At 33.6% G+C, this 21,304-nt stretch overlaps 4 protein-coding genes across 4 annotated transcripts in view; 2 read left to right on the top strand and 2 right to left on the bottom strand.

Annotated features, from left to right (window-relative positions):
* LOC120774310 (kinesin-associated protein 3) overlaps positions 1-3,796 on the bottom strand; it is a 51,901-nt gene extending 48,105 nt beyond the window's left edge. Inside the window, exons 1-2 of the mRNA XM_040103841.1 lie at positions 3,384-3,796; positions 494-614 (exon numbers count right to left, since the gene is read on the bottom strand). Of these exons, the coding sequence (XP_039959775.1) occupies positions 494-614; positions 3,384-3,706 (444 nt within the window). The 5' untranslated portion in view covers positions 3,707-3,796. The remainder of the gene's footprint in view (positions 1-493; positions 615-3,383) is intronic.
* Positions 3,797-5,610: 1,814 nt separating this feature from the next.
* Positions 5,611-8,342, bottom strand: LOC120774408 (uncharacterized protein C17G8.02). The gene is made up of 5 exons (XM_040104033.1): positions 7,678-8,342; positions 7,333-7,515; positions 7,125-7,251; positions 6,165-6,307; positions 5,611-6,094 (listed from the first exon to the last, which is right to left on the bottom strand). The coding sequence occupies exons 1-5, from the start codon at positions 7,876-7,878 to the stop codon at positions 5,717-5,719; spliced, it is 1,032 nt and encodes a 343-aa protein (XP_039959967.1). The 5' UTR covers positions 7,879-8,342; the 3' UTR covers positions 5,611-5,716.
* A 2,596-nt stretch (positions 8,343-10,938) lies between these two features.
* Positions 10,939-12,273, top strand: LOC120774941 (pyrimidine-specific ribonucleoside hydrolase RihA-like). Its single transcript, XM_040104820.1, is given in 5 exon segments — positions 10,939-11,175; positions 11,245-11,424; positions 11,465-11,591; positions 11,696-11,838; positions 11,909-12,273. Coding segments are annotated over 5 exon segments (1,032 nt in total). The 5' UTR covers positions 10,939-10,953; the 3' UTR covers positions 12,269-12,273.
* Positions 12,274-14,786: 2,513 nt separating this feature from the next.
* On the top strand, positions 14,787-18,362 carry LOC120774940 (inosine-uridine preferring nucleoside hydrolase-like). Its single transcript, XM_040104819.1, has 6 exons — positions 14,787-14,856; positions 16,879-17,144; positions 17,210-17,380; positions 17,443-17,569; positions 17,674-17,816; positions 17,889-18,362. The coding sequence occupies exons 2-6, from the start codon at positions 16,896-16,898 to the stop codon at positions 18,246-18,248; spliced, it is 1,050 nt and encodes a 349-aa protein (XP_039960753.1). The 5' UTR covers positions 14,787-14,856; positions 16,879-16,895; the 3' UTR covers positions 18,249-18,362.
* Positions 18,363-21,304: the final 2,942 nt, after the last annotated feature.

Raw genomic sequence — 21,304 nt, 5'->3', positions numbered from 1 at the left:
ATGGTTGTGTGGTTGGTGGACAGAGAAAAATATTGAGACAAAAGTTCAGTTTGATATCTTTTCAAGACATTTACGCTTTGAATCCCACCTTCAGAATCTTAGTAAAAAAAAGTTAAATCATTACTACAGCAAACGCCCAACATAATTTCTTGTTCGGTATGTCGGCAACACTTTTAACACGAGGAGGAGACCCTGATTAATAAATCCTATCGTCATAAGTAGTAAACAGCGAAATGAGAGCTTTAATTGCTGCACTAAAATTGAACAAACGAAAATAAGTTTGATATCAGAATGTAATAATAACAGTTTATAGGCGTTTCTTTGAATATTGACCGACGAAAATGTTTATCATTTATTGTTAATGATTTGTGTTTCCTTTCAAAGTGTATGGGAGTTCCTATTAACTTCTACCTTATCGCTTTGTATGTAATAAAGGTGGTATGTATATGCAGAGTTGTGTGTGTTACTTTGACGCACTTAAATTTTGACTTACCTTTTTTTCCTCAATCATCGGATTGCTGGATTGCTCGCCGAAGACCGTCGCTTCCAGCTGATAGTTGACAATTAATGCCTTATCCGTTGGATGTGGTTCGATTGTGCCGCCTTTCCATCGTCTGCGCGATAATAATCGATTAATAATATTGATTGTTATTATACGCTTGTTTTACTTGCATAAATTAATTAGAATATTATCTTCATTAAGTAATGGAAAAATTATATTTCACACAAATCATAAAAGAGAAATTAACAAATTTAACACAGCGCAAAATTCACGAAATTATCATAAAGAATTGATTATTAGCGTTTTATCAGGTATAGTATAATATTACTATTTAATTGAAATTGAAATTGTAGGTAGTCACGGATATTATTGCCTTAAACGTTGTACTACACTTTCATTTAAACATATTTTATATTATTTTTTTTACTAGATTATTTTCCCTGGGGTATGCTAAATAAAATTATCTGCACAACATACTATTATATAAAACAGAACCCATTTTGACCAAATCTGAGTGTTTTATTTCATTTTAACATCACGTTGTTGTTGTTTTTGTAGTTGTAGAATACTACCGAGTTGACACTCCTTGACGGGATAAAAAATCTGAGTCCGATCGAATTACTTAGACCGACTGTCATGGGAACGGAATTTTTAATATCACGTCACTCTTGTTGGAAGACCCTTTATATATTTATTTTTTTTTTTTTGATGACGACCATGTCAAACGCATACTTGTATTTTATTTTTATTTGTGTATATTGTATTAAAAATCATAGCATGCCTTTCTCCAACGGTTATTACTTCTTAAACTCATCAGTTTCAAATGAAATGCTTGACATTTGCGGAATACAAATACATACATACGCTATAGAGATAAGTTTATACATGAATATATGTATGTTTTAGGTATTTTGCGAATTTGCAAAATGTTATCTCCGTTTTTCAAAATATGAAATTTAAAATTAAAATAGAAAATATCACTTATACTCTCACACATAAGTAAAATAATATTAGGGTTGTACAAATTTCTTTAAAGCACAAATAAATTTATATATAAATGTCTGTTTTCATACTTAGTTACAAAATACATATATTTTTTTACATTTCAAGTGTGTAAAAAAAAGGCCAATAACTATATTCATTCATATTTTTGTATTAGAGCTCAGGTTTGAGAGAATCGAGAGAGTTGGAAGTTCGTTTAACACTAATTTGGTTATACGCTTAAGAGCAGTGTTTGAAAAGTGGAATGATAAATATAAATTTTCGACTACGAAAAATCATTATTTTTATTCATTCTAGTTGGTATGAAATCTTTGAGAACGTAGATTTTTCCCAAAGTATTTTAATCAGATCACAAGAACCGTTCCATGAATGTGACTAATTTGTTAGACTATACCACAAATTAAAGAATCTGTACAATATGTCTGACTTTGAAAAAAGCTTTGTCGTCCAACAGAAGAGCCGAAAACAACGCTCCAACTTCGATGAAATATTTTCAACATTGCAGAATCCCATGAAAGGTTACAACTTTGCTCCAAACTCTATTAAAAAGTGCTTTACGGTCGGATAGAAAGAAGTGTCCACGTACTTGAAAGAAGTATCACTACATACTTGTATTAAATTAATAAGATACAAATGTATGTATACATATAATCTTTTAAGAAAATGAAATGAAGAATTATTTAAAGTTTGGTTTTTTTCACAGAATGCCATGTAGTCTCAAGCACTCAAAATTGAAAAGGATGACCCTAACATACACACTTATACGATGTATGCCTTAATACATACACACATTTAAAATGTATATATATAAATGATTTATGTGTTCATTTTTTGCGGCTTGGAGCAAATGTTTTTGCCATCTAAATATATTATGTTTTAGTGCCAAAATGATTCCACATTGTTGTTTTTTATAAAAAAAAAATGTGTTTCGCGTACTTCTGGGTTTATACATAGATTTTCATTATGTTGATTTTTTGTTCAGAGTTTAGAAATCATTTTTTCAGCTATACCGGATATTATAAAAATTTCCATATATTTTTGAAATTTCTATATTTTTATGAAATTTTAAAATTTCTGTATTTTTATGAAATTTCTATATTTTTATAAAATTTAAAAAAAAAAAAACTTTATCAATTTCGCTTTCATTGATGCAAGCAGAAATGATTCAATTCGGCATTCGGTTAAGACGAAAATCCCTTATTTGACGCAACCACCGAGTTTCAACGGCATTTAAAGCAGTGGGTAAGGGAAAACTGCGTCAGCACGTTGGTGGGCCGAAGAGACGCCTCTGCGGACGACGCAGCAGAACGTGTTCGCGCTACACACATACTACATACATATATGTATGTATACTCGTATATTCGTAGGTATTTATGTGTACAAGATTTTCGCGTGTCGGTTGGTGCGCAGTCGGAAAACGCTGAGGAAATGGAAAATCGATAATGCTGACACACACTTTTCAGCCGCAATCAGGCGCTGGGAAAAAGTTGCACCTTTGCAGCTTTTTTCTCAAAATTTTATTTAATATTTTTTTAACAGTTAGTCATAATTTAGCTTATCGCACATTACAGCTGAATGAAAATAACATAATTTTGTGCTTTTCAGCTGTGGACAACCGTTAGCATTTGCATTTGGGGCGTGTTTAGCTGTTGCCCCCCGAAACGGTGAATTGTTTAACGCTTACAATTGGACAGCTCATCTTTCACTGTGCTTGGCTGTTTTCTTTGCAACACTACAACAACACCTTTTATGTAAATACATTTTTCTTACTAATTTCTGTTATGATTATTTTTTCTGTTTTCATTTTTCATTTTGCATTTATTTGTTATTGTTGTTTTTGTTGTTATTTGTTTGGTTTTACTCATCTGTATTCACTCACTTTTTTATAAACTTTGCATCGTCGCTTGTTTGCATTTTTTCGCCAGTTGTTGTTGTTGCTGTAAAACAATGCGATTTTCTATATGTTGCAGACGACGCTACTGGGATGCGTTGTTGTCGATAATTTTTTACAATTGGTTGTTGCAATTGTTGTAAATACACGTTTTGTTGCAACTGCAATATTTGTTGTTGCTGTTGCTGTAGCTGTTGTTGTAATTGTAAATCGCCGGCAATTGCATTAATTATATAATAAATATAATGAATAACAAATAGAATGAGTGTTAGGCCCGCGACTATTTGAAAGAGCAGCAGCACAAATGGCATACGCGACGCAGCGACGCAGACGACCGTTTGCCGATGTCGATGCCGATTGTCGATTGTCGATTGCCAATACCGACTACGTCCAAACGCTTGCTCCTCTCGATTCGTTCTGACTACTGCTGTCAGGCTAGCTAACTGCCGAACTGCTGCCTCTGCTCCGGAGCTGGGCCGCAACCGCCACTGATGGCTCACCCAGCTATGAGTATGTGTATGTACATATGTATGTTTGTTTGTTTGTGCCTGGCTGTTGGTATGGTTGTGATTGTTGTTGCTGTTTATGATGATAATGATGTTGAACGTAGTTTCGTATTTGTGATATACTTGTTGCACAGTGGAGTAAAATGTGAATAATGCGGTTCGAAATATTATAATTTTTTTTTTATAATTTTAAATTCTTCCTATCATAGCTTCAGAAAGCTATGTATGTATATTCTCAAAAGTTTATGGATTCGAGACTGTCCATATAAATTCACGAATCTATAACAAATTCAAATCACAATTTGGTACAGCGGCAACCACGTTTGTATATTTTGAAAATAACTAAAAATGTCCAAATAATATTTCTGCTAGAAACCTTAATTATTTTGTACCCAAATATAAAAGAAGTTAGTCCAAAAAATGTCTACGGCACAATTTTTAGATGCAGAATAATTTTTTTGAAATTTCAGGGCACTTCTAGAATGAAATTCAGAAAAAAAATTATAGGTAATTCTTGAAAAAAAATTAACTAAAAACTTAAAACTATTTTTTTCGACCATAGGTACTTGCGGTGAGGTTTTCGGTTATAAAATTTCATCCACGGAGAAGGTCGAAATCGGAGATTTCATGTAACTCGAATTATTTCTTATTATGCCTTCAAAATTTTTACTCTATATTTTAAAAATATGTCCCATTTTATATAATTTTGAAATAAATGTTGCAATAAATTTTTTCTTTAATATTTAGAAACCGTCTTTTTAGGTTTTTAGATTTTATTATGTGTGCCCTTTAATTATTAAAATGTGAAAAGATCGTTCTAAAATATTCTTCAAAATATAGTTTCATGTAAAATTTTTTTGTATACTTTATGTAATTTTATATATCAGTTATTAAACTAATGAAGTCATTGCTTAAAACAAAAATCAGCTTCAAAATTAACAAAATTTAATTCAATCCAAAATACGATTTATTCCTACGAAAACATATTTACATATACATACATACATACATATGTATTTATATATTATTTGTAAATTTCAACAGTCCGAGCACACTGTGCTTTGATGCGCTCAACGTCACAATTACGAATATCTGCTCGCTCGCTTACGAGTAGCTACAGTTTCTATTGTTATTGGCGTTGCTATTTCGTTGTTTTGTTGTTTCATCGTTTTTTTTGGTAATTACCAGCGTGAATGGGTGCAGGGGGCGGAGAAGGTGGTGGGTTAACCTATGTTCGGGGTGTGCTTTGTGTACGCGCATTCGCATTCGTTGTGCTTTGGTGGTTTTTGTTTTATCTCGGTGTACTGTTTTTGTTTAAATTGCTTTCAGTATGACATTCATCCAGTTTGATTTGTTCACTTTTTATCACTTTGTGTGCTTTGCAGTTTTTGACAACACATGGGGAACTGTCTGGTATGAAAGCAGTTATTGCCAACATAAATTGATAAGTTGGAAAAATAGCTGTATAAGCAGTTATACAAAATTTTGTTTAAAAAACATTTTCAGATTTTTGAAGTTGTGTTAAAATTTTGTGAGTATTCCCTACTTAGTTGAAGACATGACGATTTTTTCTGAATTTGGCTTACTTGAAGTCGGGTCTTGGGTATTTTATATTTAAAATGTAACAGCTGTTCAGTTACAACTCGAAACGAATCAAAAAGATTCTTTCGCTTAACACACACACACTAAGTGAAGTATTAAACATAAACTATGATTTAGAGAATAATACATTTATTTATTTATTACAGAGACGCCTCTGATTGCTTATACGCTTAGAAATATAATGTGTTTTTCAGGTCTAAGATTAAGAAATCTCTATACGACATTCCCATTGCTATGCTCGACTACGAACTCATCGTACAAACCCACTGCCCATCGGACAATTTTTTTGAACGCGTCTGCATCCAACAATTCAATAACGTCTACATTTTTGGGAAACTTGTCCACCTCTTGCAAGTGATCCAAAATCATTTGACCGCGTGTGTGTCCCGTTAAATCCACAGTCGCATGCCAACTGCTTTTCTTCCGCACGAGAACGCTTTCAAAGAGAAAAGCAGCCACAATCAGAGCATCACACGGTATCCAGCTTTTGAAATTCGACGGCAGCCATTGAGCGCGTTCTACTTTGTTCATAATGTCGATGGCAGAGCAAGTGTTGGCGGCCAGTGCGCCGAGCTCGTCCAAGCGCCAATTCTACCATATATGTATGCACATATGAGAGAAAATATTATAGTAAACATTAATGAATGCTATGCGTACTTACAATGCTTATAAAAAATCGATCTTCCATACAGGGTTCCCAGGGCAGTATGGTGATGGGACACTTGGTTCTACCGAGTACGGCATGCACTGCTTCGGGATCTGCATAGAAATTGAATTCGGCGCAACGAGTGCAGTTGCCAACACCTGTTAATGAGAAGTGGAATTTTGAGTGTGTTTTAGAATATTTTTTTGGATGGGTTGAAGTGGATATATGTACATATGTATGTACAGTTTCATCATTCATTATAATTTTTTTCATTGAGTTATAAGATTCATAAGAAATAAAAAATTTTCCCAAAAATAATCAAACTTTAACTGTTAATATCTTTTAAACGGTTGGGTTTACGAAAAAATCGTGGAGACCTTTTTTGTAGAGCATTCAATTTCCTACAAAATCTAAGGAACAAGATATTTTCTCAAGTAGTTGGAAGCGAGATATACATTTTTCTATCTGATAATAAGAAAAAATAGAAAACTGTATGTAGGAGGACCTTCTCGTTACAATTAAGAACTCATGCTTGGAGAGGCTTTCTTAGAGGTGTCTAGGAACCTATTTTTCCGAGTACCAAACAAAAAAAAATTTTTTTAAATCGCCCTAATGTATGTACATATATATAGGATATAATAGCAATATTTTAGTTAAATTATTTTTTTTAATTTTACAAATGCTGACAACTCTATAAAATTAAAAATTTTCAAAAAAAAAAGTAAATTTTACTTAAATTAATTTCTTTTAATTTTTTCAAATGCTGAAAACTCTATAAAATTATGAATTTTCAAAAAAAAAAATATTTGGTTTTTATTCATGTGTTATCTGGTAACATTTCCCATTTTTATTTCCAAACATTTGAACTCTGCAGTAAACCAACAAATATTCAGTTTTATATAAAAAAACATGTGAGTGTATGCCCATATAGGCTATTTATATTTATATTATAACTATTTATGTACATATACTCACCTTGATGATTGCCGCCCATTAGATGAAAGTCCTTAACTGCATTCGCGAACCCATCACCGAACATAGAGTAGCAAAGTGCAATATTAGTTAATGGCCCCACGCCAATTATGCTTACTTTTTTCGGATGCTAAATAATAAAATAATTATAATGAAAATATCATTGAAGTAAACACAGCTAATGAAAATGCATGCGAAATGCTTGTAGTACCTCAGTGCAAATTCTATTTATAGCCACCACAGCGTGTTCTTTCTGCACCACCTCGTCCAATTTGTAGTCTATCTCCAGGGGCAATATGTCGCCAAAACCGTCGCGGCCATGAAAATACTTGTTATCATCGAGCGGTGCGATGGGTGGTATAAGCGACTCGGAAGCGCCATAATAAATGGGTATCTAGAGTTGGTGAGTTTTCAAAATTAATCACACAATTTTTTTACTGCTTTGCTAGTAAAATGCAATTTTGGCACAAAAATACTTTGAATTTCAAATTTCACAACAAATGCCAAACGCTGGCGGTCTACCACGTCCGCCATGCAAATTGGCGCCAAAAACTACCTCAGTCCTATTGTAGGCCTTCAATATGCGGTACATGTTGCGCGCCGCATTTCGCAGATCGGTATTACCACAGCCACATACAGTTACCGCCAATAGCGTGACGTGTTGCACGGCGGCCGCCTTAAGCAGCAGCATCAAGGCCCAGGCATCGTCGCCGCCGCCATCGCAATCCAAAATAACGAAGCGATTTTGTGCCGACATGAGCGTCAAGTTTTTACGTCTTTATCACAGTAAAATAACTTTTAACTATCCACAAATGTTTATAGCTTGATGCGTTTTCAGCAAGTTATCTTCGCGTACTATATTATTATGCGCTATTATTATCGCTTGGTTGCCATAAATCTCAGGAACATGTGTCTTCTAACACAAATTGCTTCATTTCTTATTTCGAATACAATTGAAATTCTTTTATTCACGCATTATTCATCGCGGCCACACAATTGCTTTGTAAATATATTTCTGATATACTATGTATTATGTATGTAAAGAAATCCGCGCATCTGTTGACCGTTTCTTGCCAGCTGCTCACTAGCCACTCTTCCAGCGTACTAAATTCCAATAATAAAACACAAAACTGTTAAGCAGCGTGAGCAATTGCAGTTTATATTAAGCATTTACTAGTTAATATGACTGTGTACTTCTATACCTTCAGCTCTCTTGCGGCAATTTATCAGCTGACAGCGATCACATATGAACGCACACTAGTTATTGCACTATAAATTTAACAATCGAACTTTGTTTATCTATATTTGTTAGTAGTAAGGTATGAAATTTGAAGGTGTGTGTATGTGTACGCCTACCTCAGCGTATTGACAGTCCTCACGCATCTGCACACAAATGCTTAGTGAATTTGTCAGAAAGCCGGCAAAACACTAGAGAACTTCTCTCTCTTTCTCTGCGATTTGCAGTGTGCTCTGCAGTTTGACTGCACTCTTACTTGCTCTTACAATTCATAGATACGGAAGTACATGTTTGGCGCAATAACCAGGTATAACGATTTACTTTGTTTTGTGAAAGGATTGTCTGTAAGAATATTAACGGTGACCTTAGTTTTCTACAAAAATATTGGCAAGGTTAAAATGCGCCTAACCAAGCATACAGGGTGGACTAAAAGTCGTTTTGTTTTTGTACAAAAATAATTTAAATAATTTTTTTCCATGGTATTGCATGGTATCCTTGATCACTCTCGCTACATACTTTGCTTTTAAGAAATTCTTAACAAAATTCTTTTAAATAATTCAAAATAATCACTAACAGATTTTATTAACCTAAAATTCGGAAGACGTTTGATTATCTTTTGTTAAATGCCAAGTATCTTGTGTCTTTGCTTGGAGGTTTTCATGCATTTCGCTCCTTAAAGAGTGACATGGGTTTATGGGTTAAAAAAAAAAACGAATTTTTTTATTGTCTTATTAAATTCTACAACACATCTGGAATATTTTCCTTAATTTTTAAGTTGATCCGAGTAATCGTTTCAGAGATACAGCCTTGAGAACTTGTGCGATCGAAGCTTGCTGGGCTAAGTGCGCCGTTTTTAAACGCGTTTTTCTCGAAAATTTGTTTTTGAAGTCGATTGGCAAGATTTCTCGAAAACTACTCAACCGCTCTTCATGAAATTTTGCACAGGTCTTTGAAATATACATCTTGAAGACTTGGACGAAGAATTTTTTCCGATTACAACTATTTGAAAAAAATGTTGCGAAATTTTCACTGAAATGTTTATTTTTTTTTTTAATTTCTGCCAAAAATCCAATTTTCAATTTTTTCCTTTATCCAAGTTCCAAGCTAAGGTTTTAACTAAAACACGATTTTTTCACTTTTGATGATCCTATAAGATCAGATTATCTTGCCAACTCGGGCGCATCTTTTTTCCGCGGGGTCACCGGAAATGGCGTCGCAATGACAGAGCTTAAAATATTTTTTTCAAAAATTTCAGAATTTTTTTGTTAAAAGTGAAAGTTTGTGGTAATGAAAAACTCTAATAAAATATTTAATTTTTTATGTGAGAAAAAAATTATTGAAAAAAGTGTTTTTAACCTGAGTAAACCAATATGGATGAAATTTGAGCCTTAAGTAGTTGAAAATTTTAATAATAATTGAAAACTAATTTTAAAGTGTAAAAACCTTAAACACTGTTTTACAAATTTTCATGGAACTTTTAGTTCTACACAGACAATTTAATTTTTATTTTAGTATGAAATTTTATATAAGTAATATCTCGTATAAACTGCTAAAAAAACTAAGAAAAATATTATATTCAGTTCCACCGAACCTAGAACACTCTTCAAAAATAAAAAAAAACCTTTATACAAACATTTATTTTGTATAAGAAATTATATTACATTTGCGGAGAGCAAATCAGCAGACGCTCAACAGTACAATATTATTACATTTTGTGTGTATGTATGTAAATATTTTATATTGTGATTTGCTTTGATTCACCCACTGCTCTGCGATAAAGAATAATGAAAAGTGCCAATGTTACACAGTCTTAAAAGATATGCCGGCAGTTCGTGTTTGGCATTGAAGGGAATAGTTTCGGCTCTAAAGCATTGGGAATCACAATTAGCAGAGTTGCGTGTATTTCTTTACTTTGATATTATTTTGGCTATAATTTTAATAATACACATAGAAAGAAAGTACAACCAAGAAATAAATTGGTGCTTAATTTTCAATGAAATAAAATTACGGCAGTATTTTGTTGTCGGGACTGCTATAGTGAGTTGCTATAAAATTTTGTTTCTCCAAGCTTTAAAAATATATTAAAAATATATATATATCAATAATAATTCAATTTCGAATATAAATAGAACTGACCAATATGTTTATTATATTGAGACAACCCTTAACTTTCTTAATTTATTTTGAGTGAGAAATTCTATTTAAATACACGAGAAACACTAATTTATTAATTTATTAAAAAAACCTTAAAATTCTAATGCATATCTACTTTGAATCGCTCAAAACCTTCAAATTCAATTATTACACACTGATAAGATTATAGCTTGCCATATCGTATTTCTCCATAAAATTAGTTTTAGAAGAGATGCTATGCTGTACATTGCTTTGGGCATTTGGTTACCACAACATGTACGTATGAATGTATAGTATGTACTACTTATATTGTATATCTAATTTTTTTTTTGTTCCGTAATCAATTTTTATTAGATTTATTAAATCGATATGGGAAACCATGAGATAAGAAATTTTCCATAAAATCTAATTTTACAGATTTAATTTGAAAAAAAGATCTCTTCAGCAGAAAGCTTTACCGAAATGGGCCGATACGTAGTGTTCGATTGTGATGTCGGCAACGACGATGCGTGGGGTCTGATGATGCTCATCAAAGCTGAAGAAGCTTTTAACAGACGAGTTGAACTAATGGATTCCCCAGCAAAGTTTGAAATCATTGGCGTAACATGCGTGCAGGGAAACAGCAATGTCGACCAAGGGGTAATAAATACACTCAGAGTGCTGAAGGCAGCCAATAGAGACGATGTACATAAGTATGATTAAATCGGAATTAAAGTTAAGCCATTACTCTAAAATAACTGAAAATACTCGCAGTTACCCGTATATAAAGGTTGCAGTACACCAATCATACAAAATCGTTGGGAGAACCCTGGAAACTATCATGGAAAGGATGGGTTCGGTGAAGTACAGCATGAAACACAGGTCAATTTGGATCTGGTGCGTCCGGAGCATGCGGTGAATGCGATGTATGATTTTGTTTCAATCTAGATTGAAGTGCTTGTAGGTATATTTGAATAATTTTGTTTCATTGTAGCACCCAAAAAATGTTGACTTCTTGTTGATGGGTCCACTTACCAACTTTGCCATGTGTATCAATATGTATGGTTCAGAGTTCTTAGATAAAGTTGGTAAAATTCATATTATGGGCGGCAATCACAAAGGTAAGTAAAGCATATAACCAATTTTAAGTTAATAATTACGACGATTACTGACCAGATTTTTTCACTGTAAAATAATATATTATTACATGTATGTACATATATAGGCAGAGGCAACACAACCAAAAGTGCCGAGTTCAATTTCAAGATGGATCCAGAGGCTGCACATATTGTTTTAGCTCATGTAGATAGTCCACTAACAATAATTCCTTGGGAAACCTGTATCGATGGCGATTTTGATATAACTCTTGTAAGCACATATAATTTTTACCATGAAAATATACACAAATCTATGTATATTTAAAAATTGTTCCACCTAGAATTGGCGCTTGAATGTACTCGGTTCGATTCAGAGTCCTTTCATCGAATTGCTGAACCTTGTGGAACGTGCTATTTTTATACCCAAAGGTGTCAAACATTGGCTGGTTTCGGATGCTGTAGCTGTCGCAGCCTATCTATTTCCACATTTCATGGTAAAGCAGAGTCAACCCTATCACGCAACCGTTGAACTGACTGGCACTCACACACGTGGCCAAATGGTTATCGATCACCTGAAACATCAAAAGGATAATGTGAATATTATTATGGAAGTGGATGGTGACCAATATAAAAATATTATTGCTTGGACCGCGGGGCTGAAAGGTATAGATTTGGAGTCGGAGTTAGGTAGAGTTTCGTAATATAAATTTGACATATTTATACAAGAACTTGATTTGGTTGTGTACTCTAATATAATAAGCTTTAATTAAATATTCAAATTCTGTAAACCTTTACGCTTTAAAAAGAATTTTTTACAATGTATGTATATGTAACTGTATTTATGAACTTTTCCATATTTAATTGTCTAACTTCAAAAACTTTAAAACAAATATAATTTAAGTTTTACTCTCGTCATGGAAGCTTTAGTTTTAATGGTTTGGAAACAGTTGCAAAATCTGAAAGGATATAGTTACTTAACAGGTCAATTGTAAAGTCCGGCCTGACATATAGATTGCGCTACAAGTATTAAATCAGTTGCTTGTTCTCAGATCCCAAATGAATGCTCGCTGGGAAGAGTTATTCGTTGAAGAAGTGATCGCCGAAATTGAGGCCAATTTTGAAGCAAAGGACAAACCGTACTACAACAAATAAGAATTTTGAAATTGTCAGTGAGATGACTCAAATATTGGCCGATAAGCAGCCAGAAAGTTCGAACATCTTTATATTAGGTATATGGGGGCTCAGTGAAGTATTGACCAAATTCAATCCATTTGTGATACACAGAATTACTATAGTCAGAAAACGATTCTATTGAAATTTCAATTGTACTTCTCACACATTGACCGATATTTTCGGTCAAAAGCCAACTGTAAATATCTGAGGTCCACATATTCTATTACAAGGGGCTTGAACAGTTTTGGTTGGATTTGGACAGTTTTTGGTCATAAGGTGGCAAGTTTTAGCAAGTTATGTATATCAATTGCTTCCTGATTTGTGTACTGTAAAGTGAAAAAATCAAATGGAATTTAAAATTGTGGTATATGTGAAATAGGCGTGATAGTTGTCCGATTTTGCCCATTTTTACAATGTGACATAGGAGTATAAGAAGCATGCCACTTACTAAATTTAGTCGAAATCGGGTCCCGAGATTTTCACATCGGCTTCTATAAAAGCCTCTCATAACATCTCAAAGGTAAAATTTAATGTCTTCGTTGTATTTAGTTATTGATTCATTGCGCTTGATGTAATTTTTAACAGTACCGTTATATGGGTAGTTAGCGGGATTATTATTCGATGTCATCGTGTATTAGGAAAATTTAGTTGTTGTAGTTTTAGGAGATGCGTGCCCAGAGTGCCCCTTGCTATTGCGATCCTCTGTGCCAAAATGGAATTTTATATCTCAATTTAGTGCTTAGTTACGGAACTTTGTACGTTTTCGGTTAATTTCGTTTTGTGGGCGTGGCATTAGTCCGATTACGCCCATCTAAGAACTCGTAATTTTGTTTTCCAAGGAACGCGCTTACCAAGTTTCATCATGATATCTCAATTTCAACTCGTCTCGTCATCCTGATCACTTATGCATATGTATATATGTATGTATGTAACCCCATATCTATCTCGCTTAGGTTTAGGTACTACGTACAACCGTTACGTGAACAAAACTATTATACTTTGTAGTAACAGGTTGCAAGAGAATAAAATTTGAATTTGGTTGTATGGCAGAAATATGTTAACAATTTGTTTTTCCATATAAAAACTTGATTCCGATCATTCAGCTTGTATGGCAACTATATGCAAATTTGCAGCTTCCTGAGGAGTAAAAGACGTAGGCAAAATTTCAGATCGATATCTCAAGAACTGATAGACTAGTTCGCGTATATACTGACGGACGACGGACATGGCTTAAGGGGCTATACCAGCGTGACACTTTCAAAAAAAAATCCATCCATCCATTTTTTACCTAAAAAATTGTTTTTTTCTATATTACGCCATTTTGTTAATTTTTGATATTTTTCAAAGATCGTAAGTCATTATATAGGAAATATCTTTGAGTTTAATAAACTTTTCACATTTTTTTGTTTCAGCTACTCATTCGGTCGGAATCATGCCAGCAGTTGGGGCACTTTTTTTTGACACCTCCGAAGACAGCACATAACTTCGTTATTTTTCAACATTTTTGTAGAAAAAAAATCTTAAAACATAGCTGAAAATATACCTTATTATGTTCCAAGAAGTTCGATATTTTCAATCGCGTACTTTCTCTTAAAAATAAATTTACGAAAATCGCCTAATTTTTCATGCGTCACAAGCGCTATACCAGCCTTAATCGAGTCAGCACATCACACTGACTTTCTCTACTTTATAAGGTCTCCGACGTTTCTTTTTTTTGTACTACAAACTGCGTAGCCATCTTAAAATACATTGTTTAGGGCATAAATAATATTTAGCGAGTAACGCAGCATTTTCCAGCAGGGATAAATACAATAATTTTTATAAATATGTACATTGGTACATTAGATATGAACCACAATTGGTCTCCATAAGCACAATTTCTAGCCCACGATCATTGCTCTCTTGAGCGAATAATGAGAAATTATTGCTTTGCTTACGGAAAGCAAATCAGCAGACGCTCGACAGTATAATATTATTACATTTTGTATGTGCTCTGTGATAAAGAATAATGAAAAGTGCCAATGTTACACAGTCTTAAAAGATATGCCGGCAGTTCGTGCTTGGCATTGGAAGAAATAGTTTCGGCTCTAAAGCGTTGCGAATCTTAAATAGTAGAGTTGCGTGTATTTCTTTATTTGGATATAATTTTCTCAATAATTTTAATAATATAAACGGAAAGTAAGCAAAACCGGGAAACAAATTTGTGTTGAATTTTTAATGAAGAATAAGAAGAGCTACGTAAATAGAAAATTATGGCAGTATTTTGTTGTCGGGTTTGCTATAAAATTTTGTTTCTCCAAGCGTTAAAAAAAATATATTTTTTATTGTTTTTAAATATTATCAATAATAATTCAACTTCAAATGTAAATAGAACTTGAGTTGATCAATATGTTTATTATAGAGAGACAACCCTTAACTTTCTTAATTTCCTTTGAGTGCGAAGTTCTATTAAAATGGCAGGCGGCAAAGTGCATACAGTTTTTAATTTATTAAACAAAATCTTGAAAAACGCATATCTTCTTTGAATCGTTCAAAACCTTCAAATTCAATTATTACACACTGATAAGATTATAGCTTGCCATATCTTGTTTACCCATAAGATTAGTTTTAGATGGGATGATATATTGTACATTGCATTGGGTATGTTGTTACCACAATATGTATGTATGTATATACATATGTAAATGCATATAAATATTTTTATGGTTTTGCAACCTGTTGCTACAGAGCATAATGGGTTTGTTCATCTAACGGTTGCATGTATGTATCAATTAAAACTAAGCGAGCCAGATATACATACATAAATGATCAGGGTGACGAGAAAAGTTGAAATCCGAGTGACTGCCTATCTGTTCGTCCGTCCGTCCGTGCAAGCTGTAACTTGAGTAAAAATTAAGATATAATGCAATAATGAAATCCGCCTAGCTCAAATATTATAAAAATTCTACCGACAGTGCGAAAATCAATGAAATCGGAAGATAACCCCCCTTCCTACTATATAACGGTACTGTTAAAAACTATTAAAGCGCAATAAAACAATAACTAAATTCGCCGGAAAACTACATTTTACCTCCGAGATGGTATGATTTGGTAAAATTCCATATCTCGGGTCCGGACGGACCGATTTCGACAAGTTTAGTATGTGACAGTACGAAAATGGACAACGCCTACTTCTCACATAGCCCAAATTTAAACACCACTTTATTGTTTCATTTCCAGTACACAAGCCTTTAGGTACCGAATATTTGAAAGCCTGTTAGTTAACTTTTCATCGAAAATATCGGTCAATAGGTGAGATATATAATTGAAATTCAGAAATACTCCTTCTCTGACAATGGTATGACTGTATGACGAAAATGGGATGAATCAGGCCAATACTCCACTTATCCCCCATATGTCTAACGAAAAGATGTTCGAGCTTCAGGGTGATTTTGAACCGCATATATCGTCCAATATGTGAGTTAACTCAATGAAAATGAGAGAACTTGTTTTATTTACATATAACAGTATATCTTTATGTCTAAAATAAATAAAACTTGACGTAGTCCTTACATAACCAATATAAGAATTTTCGAACATCCGGCTGACTTTACTCTATATGATTGGTTTTTTAGTATGACCATGTTAGTAGTATGTGGTATTGGGAGAAATAGATAAAATCTGGTCGATACTACCCGAACACACATATACTACATATGTATGTGACCTGGTCTACGAAAAGGGAGCTAACGTGCGAAAACTAGTTTTCTGGGAAAAGCTGTTAAAAATAATCGTCAGTTTCTCGTTATCTCATTATTTGTTCTCCTTTTTGTGACACCTAAGCCACCTTTCCGTAGACCAGGTCACATATAATGACTTTCGTTTTCTAACAAAACTTATGTGTTTGTCAATGTATAAGCTACATATATAGAGTATATGTATGTATAAAAGTTTTTAGATCCCGACCCTCTGGTTAACGTTTTACATCTTAAGGTATTTCCCTGACTTTGATTCCAGCAACAAGAGTATAAAATGTTTGGTTGCACCCGAACTTAATCCTTACTTTTTTTTTAGATACCGTAATACATTTTTATTAGAATTATTAAATGGACATGGGTACCATGAGTTAAGATTTTTCCCATATAACCTGATTTTACAGGCTTTATTTAAAAAGAAATGTCTAATACAAAAAGCTTTATCAAAATGGGCCGATACGTAGTGTTCGATTGTGATGTCGGCAACGATGATGCCTGGGGTCTGATGATGCTAATCAGAGCTGAAGAAGCTTTTAAAAGACGTGTTGAACTAGCGGATTCCCCAGCAAAGTTTGAAATCATTGGCGTAACATGCGTGCAGGGAAACACCAATGTCGACCAAGCAGTGATAAACACACTCAGAGTGCTGAAAGCAGCTAATAGAAACGATGTAAATGTGATTATTTTGGAATTAAGGATATATCATGATTCTAAAATAACTGTAAATACTCGCAGTTACCCGTATATAAAGGTTGCAGTACACCAATAATACAAAATCATTGGGCGAACCCGGAAAATTTTCATGGAAAGGATGGGTTCGGTGAAGTGCAGCATGAAACACATGTCAATTTGGATCTGGTGCGTCCGGAACATGCGGTGAATGCGATGTATGATATTGTTTGTAAGGTGTTTTTCGATCAAGTCTGAAGTATTTATAAGCTTATTTGAATAATTTTATTTCATTGTAGCATCCGAAAATGGTTGACTTCTTGTTGGTGGGTCCACTTACCAACTTTGCGATGTGTATCAATATGTATGGTTCAGAGTTCTTAGATAAAGTTGGTAAAATTTATATTATGGGCGGCAATCATAGAGGTTTGTAAAGAATATAAAGATGTTTAAGATAATAATTACGAAGATTACTGACCAAATTTTTGGACTGTAAAATAATATATTATTACATATACATATGTATATAGCCAAAGGCAACATAACTAAAAGTGCCGAGTTCAATTTCATGATGGATCCAGAGGCTGCACATATTGTTTTGGCTCATGTGGATTGTCCACTAACAATACTTCCTTGGGAAACCTGTATCGATGGCGATTTTGATATAACTCTTGTAAGTACATAATTTTATAATTTTTACCATCAAAATATACACAATTCTATGTATAAAAATTGTTCCACCTAGGACTGGCGCTTGAATGTCCTCGGTTCGATTCAGAGTCCTTTCATCGAGTTGCTGAACCTTGTGGAACGTGCTATTTTTATACCCAAAGGTATCGAACGTTGGCTGGTTTGTGATGCTGTAGTCGTCGCAGCCTACCTTTTTCCACATTTAACCGTGAAACAGAGTCGACCCTATCACGCAACCGTTGAACTGACAGGCACTCACACACGTGGTCAAATGGTTATCGATCACCTGAAACAGCAAAAGGATAATGTGAATATTATTATGGAAGTGGATGGTGCCCAATATAAAAATATTATTGCATGGACCGCGGGGCTGGAAGGTATAGATTTGGAGTCGGAGTTAGGTAGAGTTTCGTAATATAAATTTGACATACATACGAGTACATACAAAAGAACTTTATTTTCGTTTTGTACTTACATATAAAATTGGTTCAAGAATTGCTTTATTGTTAAATAATATACTTCAGTGGACTTTTACGCTTTAAAATGAACTTTTTGACAAAATGTATCTAATTTACTAAAAAGTACAATGCATATAGTACTATAACTGTATTTATAAAATTTTCAGTATTTAAGTGTTTTGCCAAAAAAAATTGTTTTACTATAGTAGGCCAGGAACTTTTCAATTGACATGCTGTAGAAAATAAGCTAATGAATTAAAGTGGTTGGTATCGTAACTTTTTCGAAAAAATATGAACGAAACGTAAATATTGTAATTATAAATATTTTTCTTTACTCAATTTTATAGCTTAACTTTATAGCTAAGAGATTAGTGGTTTTCTATGCAGAGCTCATTTAAGGAGCACACTTAATGTGGTTTTTAAGAATTAAAAGAAAGATATTTGTTTTAAAAATGTCTACTGTTCACTGCTGTAATGATTCTGGCCTTTTCGATTATGAAATCTTAAGACCATAACATGACCTACGGTCGAAAAAATTCAAAAATTAACCAAAAGAGAGTTATAGTTCAACATTGGTTATTTTGACCAGCTAAAATTCGATTTTTGATTAGAACAAAAGACTGGTGGGTCATTGTAAACTACATATGCAACATGCAACAAAAAAAGTAATTATAGTACATACATATGTGGATCAGATTGAGGTGATTGAATTGAGGGGTTACACTTTAGAAGGTTGTAACTCAACAACTTTTTGAGACAATGAATTCCAATTTAAGTATATTTTCATTGATAGACCTATCGATATATTAAAAATTTTACACTTCATGTTCTCCTATATCTTTATCCTTTTCTTGGTGTAAAATTGGTTATATCAAGTGGTAATGATACCGTTCACGAATCTTTAACGTTCTACATTTCCTGCAAGCAAGCCATCCCAATGCCTTTTATTCACAAGCTTGTACAACTCAATTTTTTGGCATAAAATCAGATTGATTTCTTCAAATTAAAGAGACAGTTTTTTTCTATAGTCTAATTGTTGTTAGCTGCTGATAACTTTGTTTTTTAAAAATCCTGTAGAGCCTTGAAGCTAAATTTTGGTCTGTGTTATACCAGGTTGTTCAATAAGTTTTGTCGTTCGATAAGAGAGGGCGTTGCGATTAGCCCACCATTTTTTTGATTTGTTGGTACACTCTTCATATGAATGTATGTGAAGTTTCATTCCAATCTGCCAAATCATTCTTTGTTTACAAGTCATTTAGAGTCGCCGTGTCAAAGTATTTTTTACAATGGAGAAAACTGAATATCATGCAGAGATAAAATTCATATTTGTGTAGCACCAAAAGGAATTCACGAGCGAATGTTAAACGTGTACCGTTCACCTACAATTAGAATAGTAGAAAGATGGATTGCTGAATTTAAACGTAGTCGTACAAGCCTTGAAGACGATCCACATGAAGGACGTCTAAAAACCGCATCAACACCAGAAATCATAGCCAAAATACAGGATAAGGTTTTGGAAGATCGTCAATTGACTAAGAGAGATTTAGTAAAGGCTCTACACATCTCATTAGTCAGTGTGTTTTATGTGAAATTTTGGGGTTTAGAAAGCTGTGTGCACAATGGGTACCGCATTCGCCAACAATGAAACAAAACACATTTGAATGCGACTTTCTCAGCAACATTTGGAGCATTTTAAAAATGATAAAGTGGATATTGCGCGTCGATAGACTAGGGTCTATCACCATGATCCTCAATCAAAACAAGAGGCAAAAGAGTGATGTGAACCTGGTTGTTCGGCTTCGAAACGAGTTCGTGTCCGGATATCGGCCAAAAATCTTATAGCATCAGTTTTTTGGAATGCGAGAGGAATTTTGTTTGTGGATTACTTGCAAACTGGTAAAAAAAAACCAGCTGAAGGAAAAATTCGTGAAAAAAGACTCGGTTTGCAGAAGAAAAAAATCATTTTTCATCAGGACGAATTGTCCTGAATGTTGCTGAGAAAGTCGCATTCAAATCTGTTTTTGTTCCATTGCTGGCGAATGCGGCACCCATTGTGCACACAGCTTTCTAAACCCCAAAATTTCACATAAAACACACTGACACGTGTCACAAGAGCATTTTGACAATGGCTAAAATCCATGAATTAAAGTTCGAACTGTTGGAACATCCACCGTATTCACCAGATTTGGTCTCTAGCGACTTCAATTTGTTTCCAGAACTCAAAAATTAGTCCGTGGCATCAAAAGACGAGGTCATAACGGTTGTTGAAGCGTATTTTGTAGACCTTGCGGATTCTCACTTCAGGAATGAGATCCACAGATTGGAGGATCGTTGAAGCAAGTGTATTAATGTTCAGGGAGATTATATTGAGTAATAAAGTGTATTTTGAATCATAAAATTGTGTTTTTCTTATCAAACCTAGTATCATTTTGGTAGGCGATATGATATCTTACCTAATTTTCTGAAACTATTGATTTTCTCTGGCAGTGGCGCAACGAAGTTCTCCAACATTAGCAAAATGGATCACGTGATCTTGATATCTTAATTCCCGTACCATTTGAGACGATTAATTAATTCAAGAACAGATACTCTTACATGCAAAACTGAACTCAAATTTGATATGAGACATATTTCGTGAATTGACTCAGTGCAGTTTATTGCAACAATTCTTTTTCAAACATATATATATATTTATAATCCATTACAGAAAAATAATTCCAAAGGTGCTTGAAATACAACAAAATCTTGCAAAGCAACAAATACAAATGCACGAGATTCTGACGCTTTGTAAATGTAGATAAGAGATCAGTTAAGGTATGTACATACATATATATTAATTTGTGAATATGCGAATGTGCATGAAGTACGAGTACAATTTAGATTTGTTTTTTAGTGATTCAAACAAATACTTAACTGAGAACTAGATTTTTAGTAACAAACTGATTACAGCAAAACACAGACGTTTTCGGAATTTACAATAGAAACTATTTCACACTGAAAAGTATCAACAAAT

This window comes from Bactrocera tryoni, chromosome 4, assembly GCF_016617805.1.
Source record: "Bactrocera tryoni isolate S06 chromosome 4, CSIRO_BtryS06_freeze2, whole genome shotgun sequence".
NCBI classification, from domain to species: Eukaryota; Metazoa; Arthropoda; class Insecta; order Diptera; family Tephritidae; genus Bactrocera; species Bactrocera tryoni.
This window is presented reverse-complemented; position numbering and strand designations above follow the sequence as displayed.

Coding starts and splice junctions, on each gene's coding strand:
- LOC120774408 (XM_040104033.1), bottom strand. CDS start 7,878: ATGTCGGCACAAAATCGCTTCGTTATTTTGGATTGCGATGGCGGCGGC. Junction 7,516..7,677: donor AGGCCTACAATAGGACTGAG/GTAGTTTTTGGC, acceptor CACCAACTCTAG/ATACCCATTTATTATGGCGC. Junction 6,308..7,124: donor AATGGGCGGCAATCATCAAG/GTGAGTATATGT, acceptor TCTCATTAACAG/GTGTTGGCAACTGCACTCGT.
- LOC120774940 (XM_040104819.1), top strand. CDS start 16,896: ATGTCTAATACAAAAAGCTTTATCAAAATGGGCCGATACGTAGTGTTC. Junction 17,145..17,209: donor AAGCAGCTAATAGAAACGAT/GTAAATGTGATT, acceptor AAATACTCGCAG/TTACCCGTATATAAAGGTTG. Junction 17,817..17,888: donor GCGATTTTGATATAACTCTT/GTAAGTACATAA, acceptor TGTTCCACCTAG/GACTGGCGCTTGAATGTCCT.